This window comes from Lipophrys pholis (genome assembly GCF_963383615.2).
Source record: "Lipophrys pholis genome assembly, chromosome: 4".
In the NCBI taxonomy this organism is placed as follows: domain Eukaryota; kingdom Metazoa; phylum Chordata; class Actinopteri; order Blenniiformes; family Blenniidae; genus Lipophrys; species Lipophrys pholis.
In genome coordinates this window covers 35,038,926-35,064,551 of record NC_137637.1, presented here as the reverse complement: position 1 = coordinate 35,064,551, position 25,626 = coordinate 35,038,926, and the positions used below count along the sequence as shown (strand labels likewise).

The window sequence follows — 25,626 nt, the reverse complement described above, 5'->3', positions numbered from 1 at the left end:
GAGTTTATAAAACAGGATTTTAAGTGAAAATATATCCACTGTACATGGATTTTATTAATTTCTTTGCCAAACAAATCAATTAGTTTTGTGGTATCAGGTTGTAAAAGTCTGTTGCTGTTCAAGCAATTTGGCCTTGAGTAGATCTAAACTTTAAATTTTTTTTATATAACCAAGGACCTGGACAGCAACATTTTGTAAAGAGTCATTAATGGGTTGTTACAGGTCTTGTATTATCAGTTTAGCTGTTTCTTCTTTATCCCACATGAACGCCTGGAGGAAGAACTTGTAAAAAAGAGCGTGTGAGCGCAGCGTAAAAGAATTTATTGAACAACGGCTTTATCTGCTCCAACATGAGCCGACGACGTCAGCATGTTTGTTCTCTGAAGCATTTTCCAAGGACATAAATTCACATCCAGACAGTCCCGACACGAGCCGGGGGGACGAGCCGGGGGGACGAGCCGGGTGACGAGCCGGGGGAACGAGCCGGGGGGACGAGCCGTGGGACGAGCCGGGGGGACGAGCCGGGGGACGAGCCGGGGGAACGAGCCGTGGGACGAGCCGTGGGACGAGCCGTGGGACGAGCCGTGGGGACGAGCCGGGGGGACGAGCCGGGGGGACGAGCCGGGGGACGAGCCGTGGGACGAGCCGTGGGACGAGCCGTGGGGACGAGCCGGGGGGACGAGCCGGGGGGACGAGCCGGGGGACGAGCCGTGGTAGGAGCCGGGGGGACGAGCCGGGGGACGAGCCGGGGGACGAGCCGAGGGACGAGCCGGGGGGACGAGCCGGGGGGACGAGCCGGGGGACGAGCCGGGGGACGGTGAAAACACTACTGAACCAATAAACCTTTAGATTTTAGACTCTTTCTTTTACGTGACTGTCCCTGATTCAATTGAATATATTTTAAAATAACATGAGCAATTTGTTTTAACTTGAAGACATGAGATCTTTCTTCATTGTCCCACAGTGGAGTGATTTACAAGCATGACAGTTTACAAGAAGATGGAAGAAATCCCCACTAAACATATAATAAACTCGTCTTTCACCGCGTGCAACAGAGCATTTAGTAGTCCGAGTATATAAATGCCCAAAATGCAATAATGACTATAAGTTCACTTAAACAAATACTGAGATATTTAAGGTCTTATCCTGTGTATAAATGTATATTGTATTTGTTTATATTATACTATATCATTTCATATTTTCATCCATTCTCCATTCTGCTACACATCCTGTGTCGTCCATCACGGAGCAAAAAGCCTGAGAATCAGACATTCACACTCATAACCTGAAGAAAGACATGCAGAGGAAGAACATGCAAACACTACGTAAGACTAGAAACACCTCGAAACCAGGACCTTCTCACAACGAGGTTAGAGGAACCTGCTCCATATTGTTTCATGTAGTGTTTGTGTTGTATTGTATACATCATTTAATACTGTGTACTGTATACACTTACACTGAATCATTATTATTACATGTTGGCGATGAATTATCCTACATTGAATACACATTATACAATATTGTATGTGAACAATCATTATTGGAATTGATATTTTTACACCTGTTTTACATTTATACATCTGGTATATATACTGTGTGTACACCTAGAGCCAGGTATAAACCCTGGGGAGGTGGGGCTTTCTCAGTGTCTGCCCCCTGAGATACGCACCTTAACCGACTTTGGCCTTTTTAAATCTCAAAACTGATTTATTCAGACTGGCTTTTAATAAACAGTAACGGTGACATTTTATCTTATTTTATTTTATTTTGATTTGATTTGAGTCTTGTTATCGTGTATGTTTTTATTCTTGTTCTCTTTTCATTCTTTTCTTTCTCGCTTTACTGTGAAGCACTTTGATCAACTAGAAACTAGAACTATTTGGAATCCAGGAACCAAAAAGAAGAAAAAAGATGAATTAAAAATGAAAAGGCATCACAGAACCAGTCTAATCAGGGTAGGATGGCTTTTATAACAGTTAACAAAATCAAATAAACCACAAGCAAAACATTGTATGGAACTGAAATGTCTTTTTCTCCTTTTTGTCCCACCGTCACTTCAATTCTCCTTGTTGTTATTAATAACCATGTTGAGAATATAGTTCCTCTGTTATTTTGTTCTGTAAAAGATTTTCTAAATGAAACAAACAAACAAACAAACAAATAACCTAATAAATAAATAAATAAATAAATAAATACCCAAATAAATAAACAAATGAAACAAACAAATAACCAACCAAATAAATAAATAAATAGAATTCAATTGAAATAATCTTTCAGGCACAAAGTAAAATATGAAGTACTCTTTAGATTGACTGGACTGAGAAAACAATAAGGAAACTGGACTCTCACAGGAGGAACATAAACAAACTGATCACAGGATGTATTTTCTTTCTTGTTTTTCCTCCTATAAATAATCACTACATCTCATACACATTCACTGATTCACCAGTTGCACTGGCTTAGAAAAGCAAAGAATAATATTGGAATGAAGAAAGAAGCACACATGCATGAGACTCCAGTCATAAGTGAGTTTTCTGGAGGAGCTGGAGGAGCTGGAGGTCTGGGCCGGTCGGGTCTGGGCCGGTCGGGTCTGGGCCGGTCGGGTCTGGGCCGGTCGGGTCTGGGCCGGTCGGGTCTGGGCCAGTCGGCTCTGCGTCCGGCGAGCTGCAGCAGAGAAACACTGAACTTCTATTATTTCCCCTCTGCTGAGATGCAAGCTTCATTTACTGCTCTGTTCTTTAAATGATGACTCGTTAGTTCTTGTCATAGCTTAAGAAGAAGAGGAGGCTGCTGAACCGGTCGGTGTGTCTCTTCTCTAGCTGTTGTCTTCTCCAGGATTTAGTGGCTTCACCTCTATTGGAACAAGGTGCAATGCAGCTCTACGCTGTGACGACTCAACACGCTACCTTCAGACCGACTGACCAAACATTTCAACGCCTCTATTTGTCAAGGATTTCAACAACAATAATAATAAACTTGTGCCAACAGGGAAATACCCAGAAAACACACACTCACACAAACATAAATTCACGTTGTATGTAAGGACATGCATTAGGTTGAAGGTCACAGTCTGTCTCTGGAAGATATCAGCATATAGAGTATACAAGTACACAGAGCTTCCTGGCTTTGCTTATGTTTGCAGCACATACGTACTACTCTACATTGACCTGTATTGATATTATGCGTCATCTGCTTTTTCTGCATTTGAGTGTGGGTCACACTGTTTGCACGTAGAAAGTCCAGCTCCTTGTGTTTAATCTATGGATTTACAGGGATATGAAAACGGCAGTTTGTGGCTGTGTAGAGGGATTATTGGTGAGAAGCACACGGAGGCTTCCTCAGGCCTTATTGTCACATAAACCCCGAGGGCAGATAGACACGGTGGTTTAAATAGCAGCACCACAGTCACTCCCCATAGATGACACATTCCTGTGTGTACCAATCAAACAAACAAGAGATGAAGTGTCAATGAGTGAGCTGTGGAGGCTGCATGGCTGCAAACACTGGGGCTTCTCATTTCACTTCAGGTGAACCAAATCTGGATCTGACAGCTGAAGCACCTCGCCGGGTCCAGCTGGAGCAGGTCCACATAGCAGGGGTCTGGTTTTTTGGTTTTTTTAAACAAATGTACTCAATTCCAAACGTCTACTTCCTCAAGCGGGTCCTCGCAGAGATAGAGAAGCAAGTGCAAACACTCACATACAGGCGCTGGATTGAAGGGGAGAGGGTGAGGAAGAGGAGGAGGAGGAGGAGGAGGAGGAGTTGTTATTCTGGTAGCATGAGCTCAAACTCTCTCTTCAGCAGTGTGGTGAATGTTACACAGGACTGACAGTCCTCACACACACACACACACACACACACACACACACACACACACACACACACACACACACACACACACACACACACACACACACACACACACACACACACACACACACACACACACTATCCATCCAGATAACATTACATTAACTTGGACTCAATCGCTCCTTCCTTTCCCCTGAAACCGTAAACTGAGTCTGAACCACGACTGATGATTTACAACTTCAGGTTTTAGATTTCTGTCCCTACAGATTGAGTGAAAAACACTCAAGCACACACTGACAGGATTCAGAGAGCAGCTGGACAGACGCCGTGACGTTGGATTCCTGCTCGGTCCACCGGATGAGAGCAGATCTGCTGTTGCATTGAATCGTGCATCAGTGAAAATACTCTGCTATGATTGGCTGGTTCATGCACGGTTGTGTCATTTCTTCCATTTTCCAAACGCACCTAGGTATGTGGATGCAGCTGGTCTGGGAAGTCAGAGGACACAGCTCCTCCTGCTGGTTGGACGTTATCTGTAAAGACTTTCGCAGGCAAAGGATCCTGGTGACAGGTCGCGTTCAAAGAGCTGTAATACAACACCCCACCAAAATACTGGTCGTGGTTCTGAGCAGTTCCAGGAGTGTAAGTCCCTCTGAGTCACTGACCAACTGTGCATGTGATATCTGAGCTGGGAAATCAACAAATCAACATGTTTTAAGGCCCAAACAGAAGTCCAGAAGTAACACGAACAAATCCAAAATCAACAAACTGCAGGTCAAGAAAAAGTCTAATGTCAGCAGCACGTCCAGAGAAGAAGTCCTGAATCAGCACCAAGAGGTCAAAGGTCAACGGTTAGTGGAGATCAATAAGTCAAGAAACCAGACTCACAAGCTACCGATCGCATGAAACTCATGAAAATGTCGAGTTTTAAGGCAGACGAGTTCCAAATTAAGACCATCCAGTCAAGACAAGCAACTTTAAAATCAATAGCAGGTGTCAGGTCATGAGCTAACGGCCAATGTCCAGAAAGAAAGTGGTATTTTAATTTCACATGCATCATCACAATATTCACAAAGTCATACACAAGAAATACCAATTCCAGTATTTGGCATATATATGATCTATAAAGTGACTGTCCTGATTGAATCTGTCAAATATGGTCACAATCCTGATAAAGAGTAAAGACCTGAAAACAAAATCCTCAACTTTTTATTCTGGTTTTAAAAGAAATGGAAATTATGTTCAAGGCCAAAGATTCAAGGGATTCTGCAGAAATCCATACACTGAAATGATCAATAGACAGTTGATTGGACATAAACACACCTGAAGTCAACCTCTTCTCAGTGTTTTGCTCTACCTGCAGGGTGTAATACTGCATTCATGGCACTGGGAACTGCAGTATTTATCAGTGGGGAAGGTTAGATTTCTCGGTGTTCACACGACCAAACAACATCCTTCACAGCGAGCCGTCAGATTCCAGGAAAGAAACAAACAAGGTCATTCTCACATCAATCTACCAGGAGGAGGAGGAAATGAAGCATTTCATTCCTTTCTTTGGCCCAAACCACTGCCGTGTTGATTTACGTCGGAGTAGCTTTTTGTTCATTTTCAAGTAAGTAAACAACAAGAAAACAACTGTAAAAATGTTTGTCTTGATTATGTGCAAACAAACTCAAGACAGAGAGATAATGCAAAGAAAATAAACAAGCAAATCTAGTTTGTCCTTTTGGAGAAAAGGAGTTGGAAGAAGTATATCCTGAATAAGTTCACACTTCTTCCTACTCCCTTTCAAACATGTAAATACAGACTGGCACGTGGTGTTGTTTTCTACATTTTCTCTTTCATTTGGGTTTTTCTTCTCCTTTTTTATTGTCTGTCTGTTTTGTTTCTTATTTTACATGTTTGAAATCAAAGATATTAAAAAGAAATCCCATCCCCTTCTAAAGAATGTATGTATGTACATTTGTTTTGATCAGTTCCGGTGTTGTTTGGACTGATTATTACTGCAGAATCTGAACGACCTGTTCAGGCGTCATCGATCCGCGCATCGATCCGCGCACCTCGTTTTAAATAAACTTCATCCCCCATCGAGTGTTTACAAATTTACCGGTACAAAATAAACCCAATAACATAATTGAATGTGGCCCCAATAACATAAATCGGGGTAACGTAAATAGGGGTAATTTATTGTTTTTTAGGGGGGATTATCCGCCAAACCAGAGGGACAGTGGGCGGGACTTCCGGTGTCCCTCCGCCAATCAGAGGCGTTTTCCTGACGTAGGCACATGCTGTACGTGCCGGACGTGCGCTCCGAGCCAGCGGCGTCCTGCTGCTGTTGCTTTCAGTCGGTTTATCGATCATAGAATCATCACTCGTGACTTCTGGGTGAATAAATTCACCGCAGCGCTGATAAAACACACGTCTGGAATTGGTTCATCAGTTTTCTGACTCCTGTTTTCCCTTTACTGACTCTGAACACAAAGAAAGACTCAGATAGCCATGTTTCCCCTCTTTCCATCTCAGATACAGCTTCTATTGCTTGGAAATCAAAGAAAAAACCGCAGTAAAGTGATATCCACTCTTAACAGTGTACAAATCCACCGTTATATAAATATCAAGTGCACCCGCTCTCACACTGTTTTCAAACAAGGATTATGAAAACTAGTGTTTCCTTTTCTGGGTGAAATAATGACCCAACTGATAAAAGAGGGAAGTTAATGATTTCCAACTCAGCTTAAAACCAGCAACCTCGTTTTTACATGAAACTAATAAGCTGAATTGCAAATGCCTCCGATCAGTGATTATCATGCCGACTCAACGCTCCGGTCAAGAAATGACCCGGGTTACAACGTCAGTCACGTTTTGTTTTCTTCTTTAAAATCCGGGCCGGGATTTTCTGGGCAGCCTTTGGTGTGAGTGCATCAGGTTTCTCCACGTCCCTCAAATGGTTCTGAGGGTAGTTGGCAACTCTAAAACCGTTTGTACCGATCCATGGTGCCACCGGCTTTCACACCCAGAGTGAGCTGTGATGAGCCCCAGTGACCCCCGACCCCCGACCCCGCAGACCAGACCAGTAAGACATCATCAATCATATTGTACTTTCACTCATCTTGTCATATTGACAGATCACCGTTTGAATCATCATATTTCAAAAGAAACACATAAAAAAAATGCAGTACCAGGACCGATCCAGAGCAGGAACAGAAGCTCATCAGTGTGGCTTGATGGTAAACAGTGGAGTCCCTCCAACAGCCCAGCCGGGTGGAGAGTCTCAAACTGTAATCTAGTTAGAACTCAGATGTGATATAACCCATCTAATGTTGACTTTGACATGTTTTGGTGCGATGATACTCGGTGGTAAAATGAAAGAGACTCTGCAGCGATGGTGAATAAGTGTAAATAAATCCTCTGCATGTTAAATAACTTTAACAGCTGGGATTTAAACGGGGTAGTTTGGTTTCGGTTCTTGTTTTTGCACTCAGCAGAAGTCTGGTGGGGAAGAAAGAAGCACTTCCTCCAGAGGTTTCAGTTCTTTGCTTCAGCCTGCAGTGACAGCTGAAAACATCTCAGACTGGAAAAGGTTGATCAAACCCACTGACCCTGAGTCCAGGTGGAAAGACTAACAGAGGCTCTGATAAAGAAACGCCTGGCTGTCTTTGGTTGTCAGTGAACCACAAACTCAATTTCTTCATTTCCATGTCTTCACAAGTGCAGGATTTGTGTGTTTCTCTCTTTGGGATTTCTTTCTCTTGTATTTCTGTCGAAGCAGAAAAGATTCTGGTCCAAGGAGAACCTGCAGGAGAAGCCCCGGCTCACATGTGGGGGGGTTTCTTGCTGTGCAGCGACAGTCCAGCTGTAAAGTTTAATGAAGGGAAGTGGAAGTTTTGAGTTTAAGTGATAGATTGACTTTCATATAACCTCGAGGTGAACCGATATCACACCAACATCCACATCATGGAGGGATTTACTTTCATTTCCTGCTCTAAACTTTATTACTTCTGTCATCCTGATGAACTGTAAACAAATACACAATCTCCTCATAAGGACCTTCTAATCCTCCTAATTCAGTTTATCATTTATCTTAGAGTACATGATTAAATAAATGAATAAACATGGACAACCTGCCATCAACATGAGTGTGAAGTGTGTGGATGATCATAAAGTCAGAATATTTCCAGACAATGGAGGAAAATATCTCATCTTTCCACCACAAAGTCCCCAACCCTGATGGTTAACCCTTCCCTCCATCTCCTATAAACACTTCATCCAACTGCAGTTTGCTGGGCGAAGCTGGCTGTGTGCCAAAAGCAGGGTAGAACCTGGAGCGGTGGCCAGCTCATCAGACGCTCACTTCAAACTGAACATTCAACTGCAAAGGAATGTTTTGGGACTGTGGGAGGAAGGCCGAGCACCAGGAGGAGAAAAGCCCGGCAGAACATCAGAACGGACCTCAGCTCTGGACTCAAACCAGGGATCCTCTCACTGTGAGGCAACAGGGCAAACCGCTACCGCACGGCGGCGTCCCTGATTGTAGAATCTGCTGCTAAACCACATCTAAACACACACACACACACACACACACACACACACACACACACACACACACACACACACACACACACACACACACACACACACACACAGAGTGTGTTTGACCATCAGAGGTGAACTAACTAAATCAGGAAGTCGAACACGTTCATTCTAACGTCACATTTCTGTTTATTAGTTAAAAATGTGAGCTGCAGGTTATTAAACTGTCCTACAGTTTAGATCCACATCCTCACATTTCAGTCTGTTTGTTTCCAGGTTGAAAGACAAACTTCCTGCAGCAGCTTTTAATAAACGAAGCCCCATGTGGAGGAAATCACAGTAGCTCCCTGGCGCCCTCTTCTGGCTGCTTCATGTAATTAAAAAACAACCTAGAATGACTAGTTAAAAAAAGGTTAAATAGGCTAAAACAATAGTATTTTAAATCTCTTAACAATAAAGGTTGAAAACTCACCTCACAGTGAAAATGTCTCCAGTTGGAGTCTAACTGGAGTCGAAGCGCCGGAGTTTGAATGACGACTTTGAATTTGCTGTCGTCGTCACATGTAAACAGTTTTTCTCAGCTTCACTGACCGTCGAATAAAAAGAAAGATGATGAGCCACTGAGGAGCAGAGCCATCTGATGTTTACCTAAATATATTTCCAGATCAATTTCATTTAACATCAAATGTTTATATCAACATTTAAGTATTTATCGTCGCTTCATCCATTAAAATCTCACATAAAATGAAACTTTCCGCTGCGGCGTCGGTGTTCAGTCATTAAACTTTAGTTCTGATTCAGACGCTCAAACATCTGAGAATAGCTCAACTGCACGTCTGATCATATTTGTTCTTAATTTGTGTAAAATATTATAGGATGTTTGCAATGATGAAAAGTTTTAGCCTTAAAAAAAGCTCAAACTTTGCCCGTACTATCGACACTCAACGTGAACATTTGTGAACAAACCAGGTAAATATAGAAGCTTCAACCAAAAAGAAACTGAAACGCTCTTCATGCAGTTCTCACAATTCAAATTGGGAAAAAAAGCTGCTGCGATAAAAGAAATATGATTCAAATTCATTTATTCTAAAATGAATGCGCGGTGTTAAAGCACAAAGCAAATGTTAATACTCACGAGACGGTGAACGATTCGGTGTCATGAAGTGATTCATCAGTCGTAATAACTGACGTGAGCAGAAGTTTATTAAAGAATCAGAGCGTCGTTTCTCTTTATGGGACTCAAACCTTCAAACTGGTTCATGGATGTAAATAATAAAAATGTTTCTTTCATTTTATCAGTCCGCTCTCCTGCTCCTTCTCTGTCCGCTCTGCGTTCCTGCCCTCCTCTTCCTCCTCCTCCTCCTCCCGCCTCCTTCGCTCCGCCTCTTTCTGCAGATCCTCCTGCTCTCTGGCGTCGGCCTGCTTCAGCTTCTCCTGCACGTCGTCGGGGATTTCCACCTCCATCAGGTTCTCCATGCCCTCCTCCGGCTCGTCTCCGATCAGCACCTGGGGAGACATGCAGCCACTCATTGAACATACCACACTTCCTCCTCCTAACTTATATTACATTAGTATTATCTGAGTATTCAGCTTTGCGCTGAGTCAAGTCCTTGTTGTCTGGTAGAAGAGGTGGTGCTGTCGTCTCCGTCCTGTCTTCGGTAGTTTCTCCATTTTTTAAATGAAATGGTGTCTCCAGCAGACCAGGGCGATATGTCCAAGTTTTTTTTAGATTCATTTGACTTTTTTGTTTCGGACGATTGAAAAATTAAGCAATTTGAGTTTTTTTCTTCTCTGCGCACTTTTAGCTTTGTAGCTCCGCAGCGCCCCCTGGCTTCTCTCTCAGAAATACACACACAGCATCAAGATGGGAGAGAGAGAGACGTTCTCAAGAGTTTAGTTTGTATAACAGTCTTTTTACTTTTATCAGACACGGATCCTGTTCCGGAATGACCTCACCTGTCCCCTGTCCTCTGTCCCCTGTCCTGTCCCCCGTCCCGTCACCTGTCCTCTGTCCCGTCCTCTGTCACCTGTCTCCTGCCCCGTCACCTGTCCTCTGTCCCATGTCTCCTGTCCCGTCACCTGTCCCAGGTATAAAACCTTCCACGTTCTGGGGATTTCATTTCCTAGGATTATTTTTACCGTCAGACATATTTTGTTTGATGTTCGAACAAGTCCAGAATGTGTGTGTGTGTGTGTGTGTGTGTGTGTGTGTGTGTGTGTGTGTGTGTGTGTGTGTGTGTGTGTGTGTGTGTGTGTGTGTGTGTGTGTGGTTGACATCCACCCACATGGCCTCCAGCATGGCTGCTGGGTTGATTCCAGTCCCCTCTTGATTTTAGGAGATAAAATATGGAATCAAATGTTCCCAGTAATTTCCTCTCCAGGTTCCCTGACTTTCACACATTCCGGTCCACATTCTTCTCCTCCTCCTCGGAGGTGTGTCCCCCCGAGCTCCCGATATAGAGAGGTGAACTATTCCTGTGTAACGGTCAGTCTTGGTGCAGAGCTGAAATCCCTCTGCCTCTTTGCAGCAGCGTTTTAAGATGAAGGGATTAGGATTGAGCGCAGCTCGTGGCTTCGTTTCCCACCTGGATCAGTTTCTCGCAGGCTGCAGCGACGTGGACGTCCTTCTCCCAGCGGTGAAACTCTCTCATGATCGGATAAACATTCTTCTCCTTCAGAATCTGCCGGCCGGGTTTCGTCGCCGTCAGCTGCACGACACGACGCAAACATCAGTTTCTCTGTGTGTGTGTGTGTGTGTGTGTGTGTGTGTGTGTGTGTGTGTGTGTGTGTGTACCAATAGGAGTGTTTCCAGCAGCATCTTGCGGATGTCGGGGTCTTCCTCTCGCTTCTTGTCCTCGGGGAGGTACTGCAGGTCCACCGGCAGACCTGAAAAGAGCAAAACAAGCAGAGCAGAGCTCAGAGAGGGAATCTGGACCGAGGATCGACATGATCAACTCCCCAGTTTGTAGAAACACTCTGGGAGTCTTGCCCAACAAAATGACAACGTTTGCCGTGCTGCGTGCTGCACGGTCCAGCTTGTTAACGACTGTCAGTCATCTCTTAATCGTGTTTAGCATTTAGCCTCACGACTGTGCAGCCTCGCAGCTCGTTGACATGTCGGCGGGCGGAGTTACGTGATGCACCTGAACGCATCGCTCGGCTCCGGCGGTTCAAACCAACATGGCGGCTCGGACACAAAGTTTCTCTTTTAGTACTGAAACACTTCAGAGAAATGTTCCTGGAAACATGTGAAGCAAGAAATAAGCTGCAGTTGAAAAGTTCGACTTCACAGAATAGAAACACGAGGATTCTCATCAGTCACCGTCTTTCTTGATCCTTTCAAACCATCACCACAACCATCCCCTCAGGCTCCTGTGTTTTTAATACTGTGGTTTCTAAGTCACACTGGGACGTGTTTATTGTGACTTTTCATTCAGAGTTTTATAATCCAGAGATTATCTGACCGTCGTTCTCCTCCTCGCTCAGCTCCTCCGGCCCGGCCAGCGGCAGCAGCAGGAAGGGCAGGACGTCCACCGCGTCGCTCAGCAGCCACTCGTGATGACCTGAACACAGCCAGCTAAACGTCAGCATCAACACACACCAGGAATCTGCTTCCAGATGAGCAGAGACACGACTGGACGTCACTCTGCTCTGGGACCAAATGGGTTCATGTTCTAATGGAAGCTGAGAGAAACTCCAGACACTCCGGCAGCTCCTCTACAGACCAGCTCACTTCAGTTTGAGGTTCTGAGCCGTGCAGGTCCGATAAGGAGAAACTGGAGGAGGAGAAACTGTGGCTTTTCATTCTGAATTTATTCATTCAACATTAAAATAATCTCACCGCAAAATGCACCTTTGCCTTAACTTAAAGAGGGAAACAGCTTTAGGAAGCTAATATTACAATACAAGTAATAATAATAATCATAATAATAATAATAATAATAATAATAATAACAATACAACTCAACACATTCGGCTATAGTCAGACCAGTGAGATCTGACTTTTTATTCCAGTTTTAATCAAACATCTGAAGTTATTCATCAAACAAGTAGTAACAAGTTCATGGAAACTTCAGTAATTCACATTTTATTTGATTAGTTTCACACATTATTGACAAAAGTCATGGTATTGGTGCTACGCAGTATTTTATAATATCTCAGCAGTGAGTGTACGGCAGCTGTACGGATGTCTTACTGTGGTCAAAGCAGCAGTTTCGCAGTGTGCCGATGACTCCGCCCCTTCTGACCACGGACGCCTGGTACTGAATGTAGGGCAGCAGCCTCTGGATGACACACCTGAAACACACAAACACCAGGCTGCCTTACCTTTACTGTAAACACCAGGCTGGGACAGGATGTGACCGCAGGAGGCAGGACAAGCTGAGGAAGCTGAGGAAGCTGAGGAAGCTCTCCCACCAGCCCTCTCCTGTGTCGTCACTCACCTGTCCTGGTCCAGCAGGTAGGTCCGGGCCTCGGGCAGCTGTGTGAGGTTGGATAAGAGCGGAGCCAGGTAGTGGAGTTTGGACCTTTTGTTGAAGCCTTCAGTACAGAAGATCTCCACCAGCTTAGCCAGATCCAGCTCCTCCTGCAGGACCTGAAACCACAGAGACTCACCTTAACCTTTAATTAACACGCCTCCGTCCCTTCCTGACGGTGCTCTGGCGTCTCAGCTCTCTCCATCGCACAGGTCAAAGACCATGGAGATGGAAAAAAAAGCCACTTGGCATAGAAAGAGTGAGGCGAATGCGTCACCCTGCAGACGGTCGGACCTTCAGCACCGTCTTGCAGGTCTTGTCCAGGCGGGTCAGGTTGGACAGGATGGTGCAGATCTGATCTGAGAAGAAGTAGTCCGGGTCCTGGAGCTTCTTAAACAACGCCGGCAGAACTTTGGCGTCCTTCAGCAAAACCTGAGAGACACAAAACAAAACAGACAAAGACGCAGAGTTTATTTTCCAGAGAGAATCAAACAGGGAATTTATTCTCTCCAAAACCTTTGGAGGGTGGAGCCGCTTCCGTTTGGACTCAGTCAATAAATTCTAGAGAACATATGATCATTTAAAAGCCTTTAACAAGCTGTGCTTCTCCTCTCCAACTACAAGATATCAGTGTGTACATATGAAAGTTTCTTTTTTTAATTTGTGAATTCAGGAAGATCATTACTAAAGATGAGATCAAGACGCTATAAGGTGACATCGAGTCGGACTGAGGAACCCTGAAGAAAGCTGCTGAGGGAAGCAGCCCCCCCACCAATAATAGAACAAACTCCACAAACAAAGAAGAACAACACCTTCTGGAGTGTAAACAGAGTCTAAACTTTATATGGAACAAGACAAGAGACTTGTCTGTCCACAAAGCTCAGGTGCCTGATATCTGAGGGAATAAAGGGATTAACAAGAGATTATTTACTTATTAGCAGAAGTAAAACATGGCAGCTGAAGAAAAACAAAGATGTGGTCCCATCTGAAAACTATTCTATCGTTTTGGACGACCTGCTTCTCCCACAGGGAATCCGTCCAGCGGCGATATTCAATCCTACTGACAGTAACCACAGCTTTTCTACAGGAATCCAGAGTAGAAAACGGTTTACAGCTACACGTCTTTCTGTTTTTTCTTTTCTTTCAGTTGATTTTACAATTAAAATACACAAATTCTCTTGTGATAATTATGACCTGTGGTTAAAAAATGGAAATAATATCAGATCTTATAGTCTAAGGACGAGATTAACCCCAAAAAGAGATGGAAAGCTTGAGTTTATTCAAAATACATCTACAATATAATCAAAAGCTTCACAGTTTCAGTTACATTAGGAAAAGATCATACTCAGATACAGCTGTACAGAACCGGTTCTTTAAAACACCTAATGGATCCAAAGTGTGCGCTCACCTGGTGCAGAGTTTCATCGGCTGACAGGTTGATGAGGATGTGGTAACAGTCCTTCACAATGGCAACCGAAGGGTCAGAGGTCAACGCGAACAGGGCAGCGATCAGGTCTGGTTTAGAGCGGAGGAGGCGGCAGCCGTCCCTGAACACACACGGACACACACATTACTTAGAGTGGAAATAAAAACTACTGGGATTCTCCCTTTTTTTTTAAAAATTCATTAATAAAAAAACTAAAAACAGAAATGTGCAAAGTGTCAGTAACCCTGGTCAGCAGTCACAGACACTCAGATGCTTTGCAGGTAAAGTCCTCACCTGTTCCCAGACAGACCCAGGATGCACTCGGTGGCCCGACCTTTGACGTCTGGACGAGTTCTGGACGCGAGGAAGGAGAGCAGCTCCTCAGCTTCTGCGTCACTCAGCATCTTCTCAGCTCTGTCTGAGACACGCAAACAAACAAGAAGAAGGAATATACCCCGTTAACCACATCACTGTGAACAACAAGCTCAGAAGAAGGGAAGAGGACGACAGCAGCAGACTGTGATGTCCAGAACACCACCGCCACGGCGGCGGCGATGCGGAGGTGGAGAACTTATTGCTCCGGAAGAGGAATGAATATCAGAGCTGCGGTTTAAATTCAAATTGATCAAATAATCCACAGTAAATGCTGCAGACAACCTCATCCTGCAGTTCCAAATAGAGGTTCACATATTTCCGTAGATTTTTAAAGATTATCTGGATGTTAAACTATTGAAAGAAAAACAATTCATTTGTAGGACTTTCATTTGTGGATTTTGGATATTTAATTGTGAGGGTTTGATGAAATGTGGAGTTTTTCATTATAAACGTTCCAAATCTGCACGACAGAAAAGCAGAAACTTAATATTAGGAAAACATAAACAAACTGTGAGTCCAGTATAGGGTCATTATGAAAAACTTTTCTAAACACGACAATATAAATCAAAGCTAAATGTTTAAATCTTGATCTGTTTCAGCAAAATCTAAACTTTATAAAAGTGTTTATTATGCATGACAAATAAATGCTCAAATACAAATAACAACATAATTCTTATGTTATTTTCTTGAATGATTAAGTTACACCATGTCTCACTATTACATGTCACCTTTGTCCCTCTGCTGTAGTTTCAAATACATGTTAAGATGATATTGAATATTATATATGAATATTATTCAGTATCAGCTACCTTCTGAAACATTACATTGGTTTTATTACAATTCCAGACAAGCAACAAGGCAGATTATTAAAGCTAAGCCTGACCTGGAAAAAATAAAAACTAATAATAATAATAATAATAATACATCCAACTTATATAGCGCTTTTTTTATACACTCAAAGACGCTTTAGATAGCAAAAACAAACATAAAGAAAAATAAAATATAATTAATAATAATAAATGACAGTTCTATGGAATACTAAATGTGCCAAAAATAAATACACAATTAAATAATTAACTAAATGTGTCATTAATTATTGAAAAACAATTAAACATTAAACAATTTAAACATACAATTATTTTTACTATTAAATTAATTATTTCATGGCCCGGTGTTGCACTGCTTCATGAATTGACATATTTAAATAATTATCTAATAGAGTATTCATTTATTAATTTTGGCACATTTAGTCCTCCACACAGTTCACAGTTCAGCATTAAAATGATTTTTAAAGCAGCGTGTTGATATGATTATTACACACACATTACTCATGGATTCACATACATTTGCATCAGCAGCTCAAAGTTAAATAAATCTGTGTATTACGGATTCGCAAGAGCAAAATACGTCTGTTTGTCTCAAGATTTAACATCTTTAATGACACATTTCTTACCGGGAGCCTGCTATAGCACGTGGATAGTTTTCATTTCTCTGTTATTCCTCTTGTTTATATCCCTGAAGCATCACACATCATGACGGGGAAACACGTGGACACACTCTCAGCCTCACTTCCGGGTCACCTTCTTCTTCTGCAGTTTGAATTCCTTTTCATGAGTTTACCGCCCCCTAGTGGTCACGGTAACACCAGCAACTAAAATCATTAATCGCGTGTCAATAATGTGAAATAAATCATAGCGATATCATACAAAGTTCAAACCAAAATGACTTGAAGGAATCAGTAAAATATTAAATAAAATCATAATTCAATTATATCTTCAATATAACTTACACCTACATATCATGTATTTGTTTCTCTATATTTATTGTATCTTTTATCAATTATATGTACATTCTTCCACAAGACTTTATTTATTTATTTTGCTTTGCTGTTTCAACCACAAGCAAACAAAGATGGAAAAACTAATAAAGAAAAAAACCATATCCAAACAAACAACTGGACGATTGGCACCGCTCAGCGTCAGTCTCTCTTATAAACAATGCAGTTTATTCATAAAACATAATCATTTCATATGCATGTATTCATACACCAAGACATAAATGCAAATATTTACTTGCATATCATGTAATAAAAAAGTAGAAAACAAGGAACTGATTAATGTTTTGGTCATTTAACAAGTTTAAGTGTTCGTTATAAGTTATGAAATGTTTATTTCATTATTTCAACAGCATTAATTATGTGTTAAACATCTTCCAGCTTTTAACTTGATCAGCATTCAGTTAACTCTTAGTGGGTTGTTTTCACTATGAAATAATATTTAATGGTTCTGATTGTGTGGCGACATGAACTCCTTGGGAGTCGGACTGAAGACGAGGAGGTTTATCATCTGAACCATGAGTGGCTGTAACCTTAACCCTTCCTCTGTCTCCATAGTCCTGAATGTTCCATCTGATCTGTGTTTAACTGGAGAACCCAGAGACGTTCTGAGACGGACTCACAACCGGTCCAAGGTCTCCGGTCCAGTCGGTGGGATCAGCGCCTGGAACCTGCGACACCAAGTTAGAGGAAAGGATTTCACTATATGAAACATTACAAAGATACCGTCTAGAGAGATAGATCAAATTAATTACATTTTGGAACTAATTAATAAAAATATTGTGAGAAAGTAATAAGTCAAAATGACCCGTAGGATTGTCTTTGTAGTAATCGCAGTCAGAGTAATACCCAGTGGAACTGCAGTTTGCTTAGGAAACTTTGAGGCAAATATAAAAATGTTTAAATGACAGAGAGCAGAACCTTCTAGCCCACTCAGGGTTTAGTCTTTAAGAAAAGGTTTGACTCACATCAAGATCATTTGGTTTCAAAGACGGATCGTTGCGTCTGCATACTGTGAAATACATGGGTACTGTGAAATACATGGGTACTAACACAGAACCTTGTGGAACTCCATAATGCATATCAGAAGGAGAAATATGAAGAAGAACTTCCCCACATGGGTTCAATAAAGTATATCTATTAAAGCCTTTATTTGGAGAATAAACAAAATAATGTTGGTGAAACATTTTGACTGCGACACAAATTAGATGTTAAAGTGTGACGGAGAGAATCGTTTAGAAAGTAGGAAACTGAAAGAAATGAAATGAGAAAACTTTTAACAAAAATTAGGTACGTCAAGAAATCAATACGGGAATCAAAGGGTAAAGTAACTAAGTAAAGCCCAGGTTCTCATGGTAGTATTGTAGTATTGTAGTAACAGTATTCAGCAGGACTACATGTTCAGTTTTTGCCACTAAAAAAAGTTTCTGGGACAAAAAAACCCACATTTGACATCAAGAAGAAGATTTTAGTCTCATTATGATTTAATTCATCAGTTTGATGAATTCGTTGGTTTAATAAGAAACAAACATCGTGTTTCATCTGAATATAATAAAGTAGTGCTTCCTTATATTTCCTACAGGAAACATGTAAACAGAGTGTGGTTCCGACTACAGAACCCTGTGGAGAACAAACCTTTACAACTTAAGAGAAACGTTGTGGCCTATACAACTTTAATTAGAAATGATAATAGTGTCAAACATTTTCTTTGCAGAACAGATTCAGTCATGGCGCTGGATGTTTTACTTTACAAACTACTTTATTGATATATTGAGAAAAACAGCACAAAGAAGACGTTCACAAAGTTTGTCCCTCAGCGACCGTTGTAATGTTGCATTGAAATGCTGAGTTTGCATATAAACCCTTTAGGAATGTCCCCCGGCTCCGCAGCTCAGCCTCGTCCCGTCAGAGGGACTTTTACACTTTTACTAACCAAGAAGCACTTTGAGTGTCACACCAGGGAACCGCAGGCTGCAGAGAGTTCTCCTCAGGACTTCAGACTGAAGCTTTGTGAGGAACTCAGAGTCTTCTTAATGTCGGGAGGAAACGGCGCTTCAAGCACCTCCACAGAGCAAAGCAGGTCAGACGCCAAGAGGCTCCAGAGTGGAGAGAGCGGCGGACTCCTCACAACTCAATGCTGAAGTATTTAAAATTTCAAAACACAGACACACACACACACACACACACACACACACACACACACACACACACACACACACACACACACACACACACACACACACACACACACACACACACACACACACACACACACACACACACACACACACACACACACACACACACACACACACACACACACACACACACACACACACACACACACACACACACACACACACACACACACACACACACACACACACACACACACACACACACACACACACACACACACACACACACACACACACACACACACACACACACACACACACACACACACACACACACACACACACACACACACACACACACACACACACACACACACACACACACACGTCACTTCAATACCATTTCAAATGACGAGACTAAAAGTCAGCATTCAGAGCCGAGAACTTTTCACCAAATGTCTGCAGAGCGAAGAGCAGGAGGAGCGGCGGCGCAGCAGCTTCAGTCTGGATTGTAAACGGATAAAAGAGATTGGTTGTGAAGTCCAGCCCTGCCGGGAGACGCGGCGCTGACGGAGGACGGCCGGATCTCGGAGGCTTGATGGGAATTCTGGGAGGAAAGTTCAGGTTCAGCTTTTGATCAAAGTCTAGATCGACGAGGCGACGAGGCGACGGTGTTCAGGGCTGAGGAAGGCACTTTGTGTAGCTGACAGCCTCTCTTGGCTCAGGGCGGGGCTCGTCCACCATCATCATCATCATCATCATCATCATCATCATCTTCGTCCTCACTCGGCCTTGTCTTTCCTCTTGGACGTGAACGGGACCTTGCTGGCCACCGTCGAGCCCACGGTGGAGACGCCTCCGGCCACGGCGGCCACGCCCCCCTTCATTAGCCCCACCCCCATGGAGGGCACCGTGGTCACGGCCGACTTGGTGATCTCAAAGCTCTTGCTGCCCACCCAGGCGGCTCCGCCCACCGCCGCGCCGACCACGCCCTTGGTGACGTTGAAGAGGCCGCCGGTCACCCGCCACATCATGCCGGGCGGCGCCTCCACGTGGTCTTTCCCACATTCTGTCAAGAAATCAGAACACAAAGATGTAAAAACAAAAAAACCTTTCAAACTGAAGTTTCCAGAGGCGCCGCGCACCGCGGTGCGACCAGAACCCGAAATACAACCAAGGTTCTGTTTCCACCTGAAAACGTCGTGGAATCAGAACTTCATGGCTCCAGGGGAGGAAAACTCACACAGACAGTTTTTACTCCACCACAGTGGAGTTTTAATGTAATTAGTTAAACTTTTAATTTCCATTAATCATATAGGAGAGACTATCAGAGTCTCATTGTTTGGTCACTAATGACTAGTGCCCCCCCCCCCCCCCCCCCCACTTTGACTAGTGCCCCCCCCCCCCCCCCACTCACTTTGACTGGTACATTAGTTTGGAGACTTTTGCAGAAGCGGTTTGCCGAATTATAAATCCAGAGAAAATAATTTCAGAATTCTCTGGAGGATTAAATGTGCCTTCTGGCCTCCAGCTCCACCCAAATCACATCCACCTTCAGTGGGACAGGTTTTGCAGGTTTTGGCGTAACGGTTTGCTGAATTTATTTCCTTTATTAATATTGTCATATAGTGTGTGTGTGTGTATAGGGTTCGTCGACTTGTTAACAAGTCAGAGCTCACTATTCCTGAACTTTACACTATTTGATGTGTCTTGTCTACGTGCTCCCCGACGCCACTGGAATAGTTATGCACATTTTTTATTATTATTTTTTTTTTAAACGGGCATTTCTTTAAAAACTACCATTTTTTGTTATTCGTGTTCAGGCTCAACGCTGCCCCCACGACTCCCGGTGGTACTGCAACACTGACTTCCGCAGTACCAGCGGGTCCACACGGTGAACGTAGAGGGTGTTCACATAGCAGTACCAGCGGGTCCACACGGTGAACGTAGAGTGTGTTCACATAGCAGTACCAGCGGGTCCACACGGTGAACGTAGAGGGTGTTCACATAGCAGTACCAGCGGGTCCACACGGTGAACGTAGAGGGTGTTCACATAGCAGTACCAGCGGGTCCACACGGTGAACGTAGAGGGTGTTCACATAGCAGTACCAGCGGGTCCACACGGTGAACGTAGAGGGTGTTCACATAGCAGTACCAGCGGGTCCACACGGTGAACGTAGAGTGTGTTCACATAGCAGTACCAGCGGGTCCACACGGTGAACGTAGAGTGTGTTCACATAGCAGCACCAGAACTCGTCCTCAAACCGTCCAGGAGTGATTCTCGTCTGACTCCCCGAGTGAAAACGGCTTCGCTCCCAGACCACAGTGATCAGCGTTTCCTCGGATCGGGACACAAATAGCAGGTTGGTGCTGCAGCCGCTGTCACAAACACTAAAATCTCCCCGGACAGACGCAACGGTCGCTAAAATAGCAGCAGGCAACACGATTGCACCATATTCCCCGGCTGATGTTCCAGCGTCTAAAGGCCCCGGGGGAGGGGGGGGGGGGGGGGGGGCACCTGGGGCTTACCCTCCGAGGGCTGGGTGCCGGCGGGTTCAGCTTCACCCGAGGCCACACTGGTCCCAGGCTGAGGCTCCACGTTCACACTGTTGACGTTCTGAAATAAACCAGAAGAGAAAAAAACAGACCGTCGTCACTCGGAGCCGCCGGACCTTTTTACACAACGCTTCTATAACCTCTTAAATGAAACGGCTCAATTTGGCTTTATTCTACAGAGAACATGAGACAGTACCATTTAATTCTTTATTCAAAAGAAAACAAACGTCGCTAAAGATAAACACTCGTTGGATAAATGGTGAATTAAATACGTTTCATTTGTTGAAATGATGAGCTGCTAAACAAGAACCGAAAAGTACTACGAATGACAAACACGTCAACAGGAAAACATTCAGATAAATTACAGATTAAAGATAAAAATGGGAAAAATGAAAAAAATAGCATTACAAAATATTTTCTCTATTTTTATCATTACGTCACAAAGTCGGAGGTTTTTAATCAACATTCAGTCACAAATAATGAAAAAAACAAGTTTCTAAAGGTTTTTTTGATAAAAAGGTTAAAAAAGGTTTGGACCTCGTTTGCTACGAGTTGATTTGACCAGGAAGCTGGTGTCAAATTACAACTGATAACGGCCAGTCTGAGATCTCAGTGACCAACTGGAGTTAAAACGGTTCATCGTGAGACGAAACACTTCAAGTTCAACTGGAACCGTTTCAGTAATCAGCTGAAAGTTTGAGTTCACAACTTCTTCTTGGAGCTCAAAGGAGCGGTTGACAGGTTCATCAATGTTTCTATCGTCATGGTTACTTTGGAGGGGTTAAAGGTTTTGTGTTTCAATTTGGTTGCAATACCACAGGTCACCACCAGGGGGAACCAGGCTAAGATGAAGAAATGCGTCTCGGCAAAACTTGTTCAAGACGTTGACTCAGCAGCGCGTGGACCCTCAGCAATGAGGTGGAACTACATGACCGGGATTCAGAACCTAATTTTACAAACTTCCAGGTTCTGCAGCCTTGAATTTATCCAGGATTTCTGTGTTTGTGGTTCCCTGGTGGAAACGACCGCCGGGTTTTATTAAAGGAGGGTTTTGTTGCTGAAATGCGTCACTGATCTGTTTAGACCCGGAGATCGGCTGCTTTTATATCTAAACAACAGTGAACACAGTGAACACAGTGAACACGTGTTCAGAACAGATAAACAGCCGACAGACACTTTTTAAAAATCCTGAAAACATTTTTTAACTTTTATCCATTTATCCATTTGAAAAAACAACTATTCATTAAAAACCTCTATGTCATGATGTGGAGAGTTAAACTTGTGAATGTTTAAGTAATTTTTTTTGTTTTTGTGTATTTAGCATTTCAGAATAAAAGTAGCCTCCATAAGTCAACATTTCAAACATCCAGAACTTTAACGTGTCACAGATTTTATCATCTAATTCAATTCAGTTGATAGAAACATCCCACAAGCTTTTTGTGAACAAGCTGCCAGATAACCTGAATACCTCCAGTTGCATTCTGGGAAATGTAGGATCCAGGTTTGTTTTGGTTTCTTTAAGTTTGACTCGACAGTGGAAATGAAGATATTTAACGCTTTACTGTTAAAATGTGATGTAGCTCCATCCCTGGTGAGTCCATAACATTTGTTTGGAACCGATTATTCTAAAAGGAAAAGTCCGTTTGAGTCGGAGGTTCTTCCTCTTTAGCTCCGCCCACATTCTAGTGTCACTGACCCAGTCTGATGGACGACAGACACAATTTTAGCTTTTTGTTAAGGAAGTTATTCTTTCACCGTGTGTGGAGTCCACACATTCTCCCTCAACGTCTCAGGCCCGGTTTCCAACCAACAGCGCCACCCCGTGGCCCGGCATGCTCACTACATCCTGTTCAGCAGGTAAATCGATGCAATTTGATCCAAGTTTTCAAAAAGTTGCCACGGAAACACAAAATTGTTTTCCCTTGAAACGGTGTCGGGGGGAAAAACGGGACACAAAAATGTGTTTGAGGTTAAAAAACGACTCGGTAGGTTTTAAATCCGAGTGTCGAAAAGTGGTCCAGGGTCAGCGACGGCTTCAACTCCATCATGAGAACCGAAGGATTTCCTTTGGTTTAACTTTAATGTGACTCTTGCACGATCATTTTACTTTAGTTGGCGGCCAACTTGTGTGTTTGTGACCGAGTTAACCCTTTACTGGATTAGTACGAGCACACGACTGCAGCACAAACCTGCCGGGTCTGTGTCTAACACAGCAACGGCTTTGGAGTTACAGGAAATCAGGGTATTTGGTTCTTTACTTCTACATTATTTAGTTTGAACAAAACCACATTTTCCCCCGAGCTGCTCCCGTCATTACTCCGGCTTCGTCTCAGGATTCACTCGTGTTACATTCACTGCAGTCTGAGAAAGTTCTCATAATCACAACCTGGACGTTAAAGTGCCCGAGCAGAATCCCGTCAGATGGAAGGAGTCCAGACCCAAACGCTGGAGCCTCAGTCCTCCGCGTGTCAGAAGCTGGATTTCAGGTGTCGGACAGTTTCCCTTCAGATTTTCTTCTGTGTGTTCTGACAGATTCCTAATGGTGATAATTACAGTGCTGGAATCTGGGTCAGCGTCATGCTTCAACATGTAATTCTACCACAGACACTGGAGATATGAAGGGATTAACACACGTGGGATTTATTATTTTGATATAATCTGGTTAATTGAACACTCCTTGATGAAACAGAAGCACGGGGGCGTTTCACACTCAGGCTCTGTAGTTATTTACTTCCATTGCTCAGGTTTGTGTTTTACTTTAGTGGAGATTCTATTTGAATAGAAGTGAATGTCTCACATCTGTAAATGGAGGAAAAGCTTCTGATGCACATTCATCTACAGTTTTGTGACGACTGCAAAGAAACTGGTGGTATAAATACTAGTTTAATTGCTTTGGGCTTATATTTGACAATAAACAATTCGCAGTGGTTTTTCTGTGCACAATGTATTTCACCATATGTTCAGATCACCATCATCAGAGTGAAGCTGCAGTGGTTCTAATTTCCTGAATCGTGCACAAGCGGCATCTATCTCAATCTCCACTTTATCAGTTTTCAGATTACAGGAACGAAAAGGCAAAAGTTACCAAACATGATCACTTACATAATCCAGTGCAGAAGAAAAATTAATCTAAAGATGACAGGAGCACTTGTAGATAATAACCTCTCTTCCTTGGACACCTGTGATGTGACAGCAGCAGAATGGGGCATTTAATCTACATTTAATGTTTTTCTTTACATTAATATGGACTATAGGTTTGAAGAAATCTTTAAAGTGACTGTAGGGTGGTAAAAGGGAAGGTGAGCCATCTTTGAGGGCTTTAAATAATGTTGCCATAGTTTATTTATTAAATGTGTTTTAGGAACAATCTTAGAATCCAGCAGGATTAAATAAGCAGCAGCATGTTAAAGTGCCTCAGCTGAACATTGAACCTCCTCCTTTTCCTGCGACGTGGTGAAAACTACAGCTCAACTTCTCCACACCAACAGCTGACCTCCTCTAACAGCCTGCACATGTTTAATCATCTTATAAAGCATCTCCACGCCACATTTAAACCTTTTTAAAACCATTTCTCCTGAAGTTTAAAGCCTCGGGTGATCATGATCACCGGGATTGGGATGAGAAATGAGTCTAACGTGTGGCACTGATGGATCAGACTGAAGCTGGGATCAATTAATCAATTAATCAATTGAAACCTGTTCTGGGGGGGGGGGGGGGGGGGACCCTTTAATCCAGAAAGAGAAGCCTCCAGTTGAGAGTTCTGACTCCCACATCATCAGACACGTTCATCTGCTGGAAACACGGTGAATAAAGACGTCCTTACCTTCACCATTGTTGCTGTGATAAAACACCTGGAAGACAAACTTCACTCGGTTTCTTCAGCTTCGGAGGAAAACTGCTGGATTGGAAACCTTCGTGTCGGTTCGTGTCCGGAAGCAGCAGCGGCTCGGATCCTCGCTTCTTTTCTTTCTTTCTCTTCAAGGTTCTTATTATTTTTACTTTAACGCATCAGTGTGCAGCTTTAGAAGAACTTCTTCTTCTTCTTCTCCTCGCGCTGCTCTCCTGCTCTCCTGCTGCTGCTTCTGCCGACGTGGCGCCTGCGACGCACCAAACACACGCACACACCAACACACAGTCACTTTATGCACAACGACGCACTGGACATCCGGCAGAGAACTTCAGAATAAATGCACACACCTTCCAAACGTGAGCGATGCGGAGGCCATTGGATGATGACTGTAAAACATGTTAAATATCTTTCAAACCACGAGATGTGGCTTCCATCTTTTTCTCTTATGCTATTTTTATTTTTATTTCTTTGCCAAATCAAGTTTAGTTTAGTTTAGTTTAGATTAGTTTAGTTTAGTTACCGTCGCCCAACGAATGTTGGGAGAAGATTATGTTTTTGTCTCTGTGCATTTATTTATGTATGTATGTATGTATGTGTGTGTGTGTGTGTGTGTGTGTGTGTGTGTGTGTGTG

General features: G+C 43.1%; 2 protein-coding genes across 2 annotated transcripts; both read right to left on the bottom strand.

Moving 5' to 3' along the window:
- Positions 1 to 8,511: 8,511 nt before the first annotated feature.
- On the bottom strand, positions 8,512 to 16,209 carry hgh1 (HGH1 homolog). The gene is made up of 10 exons (XM_080462526.1): positions 16,070 to 16,209; positions 14,536 to 14,659; positions 14,224 to 14,362; positions 13,110 to 13,247; positions 12,783 to 12,934; positions 12,536 to 12,636; positions 11,805 to 11,903; positions 11,135 to 11,226; positions 10,926 to 11,048; positions 8,512 to 9,846 (listed from the first exon to the last, which is right to left on the bottom strand). The coding sequence occupies exons 2-10, from the start codon at positions 14,643 to 14,645 to the stop codon at positions 9,628 to 9,630; spliced, it is 1,173 nt and encodes a 390-aa protein (XP_080318652.1). The 5' UTR covers positions 14,646 to 14,659; positions 16,070 to 16,209; the 3' UTR covers positions 8,512 to 9,627.
- Positions 16,210 to 18,194: 1,985 nt separating this feature from the next.
- LOC308108186 (transmembrane protein 263) lies at positions 18,195 to 25,250 on the bottom strand. The gene is made up of 3 exons (XM_080460951.1): positions 24,968 to 25,250; positions 21,118 to 21,205; positions 18,195 to 19,657 (listed from the first exon to the last, which is right to left on the bottom strand). Exons 1-3 carry the CDS (start codon positions 24,974 to 24,976, stop codon positions 19,371 to 19,373), a joined length of 384 nt encoding a protein of 127 aa, XP_080317077.1. The 5' UTR covers positions 24,977 to 25,250; the 3' UTR covers positions 18,195 to 19,370.
- Positions 25,251 to 25,626: the final 376 nt, after the last annotated feature.

Bases quoted from the DNA above. Each gene is read 5' to 3' on its own strand.
- hgh1 (XM_080462526.1), bottom strand. From the start codon at position 14,645: ATGCTGAGTGACGCAGAAGCTGAGGAGCTGCTCTCCTTCCTCGCGTCC. The intron at 13,248-14,223 runs GTGAGCGCACAC...TGTGTCTCTCAG, and splicing joins CCGATGAAACTCTGCACCAG to GTTTTGCTGAAGGACGCCAA. The intron at 9,847-10,925 runs GTGGGAAACGAA...ATGTCTCCCCAG, and splicing joins CCTGCGAGAAACTGATCCAG to GTGCTGATCGGAGACGAGCC.
- LOC308108186 (XM_080460951.1), bottom strand. The intron at 19,658-21,117 runs GTAAGCCCCAGG...ATTTCTTGACAG, and splicing joins CGGCACCCAGCCCTCGGAGG to AATGTGGGAAAGACCACGTG.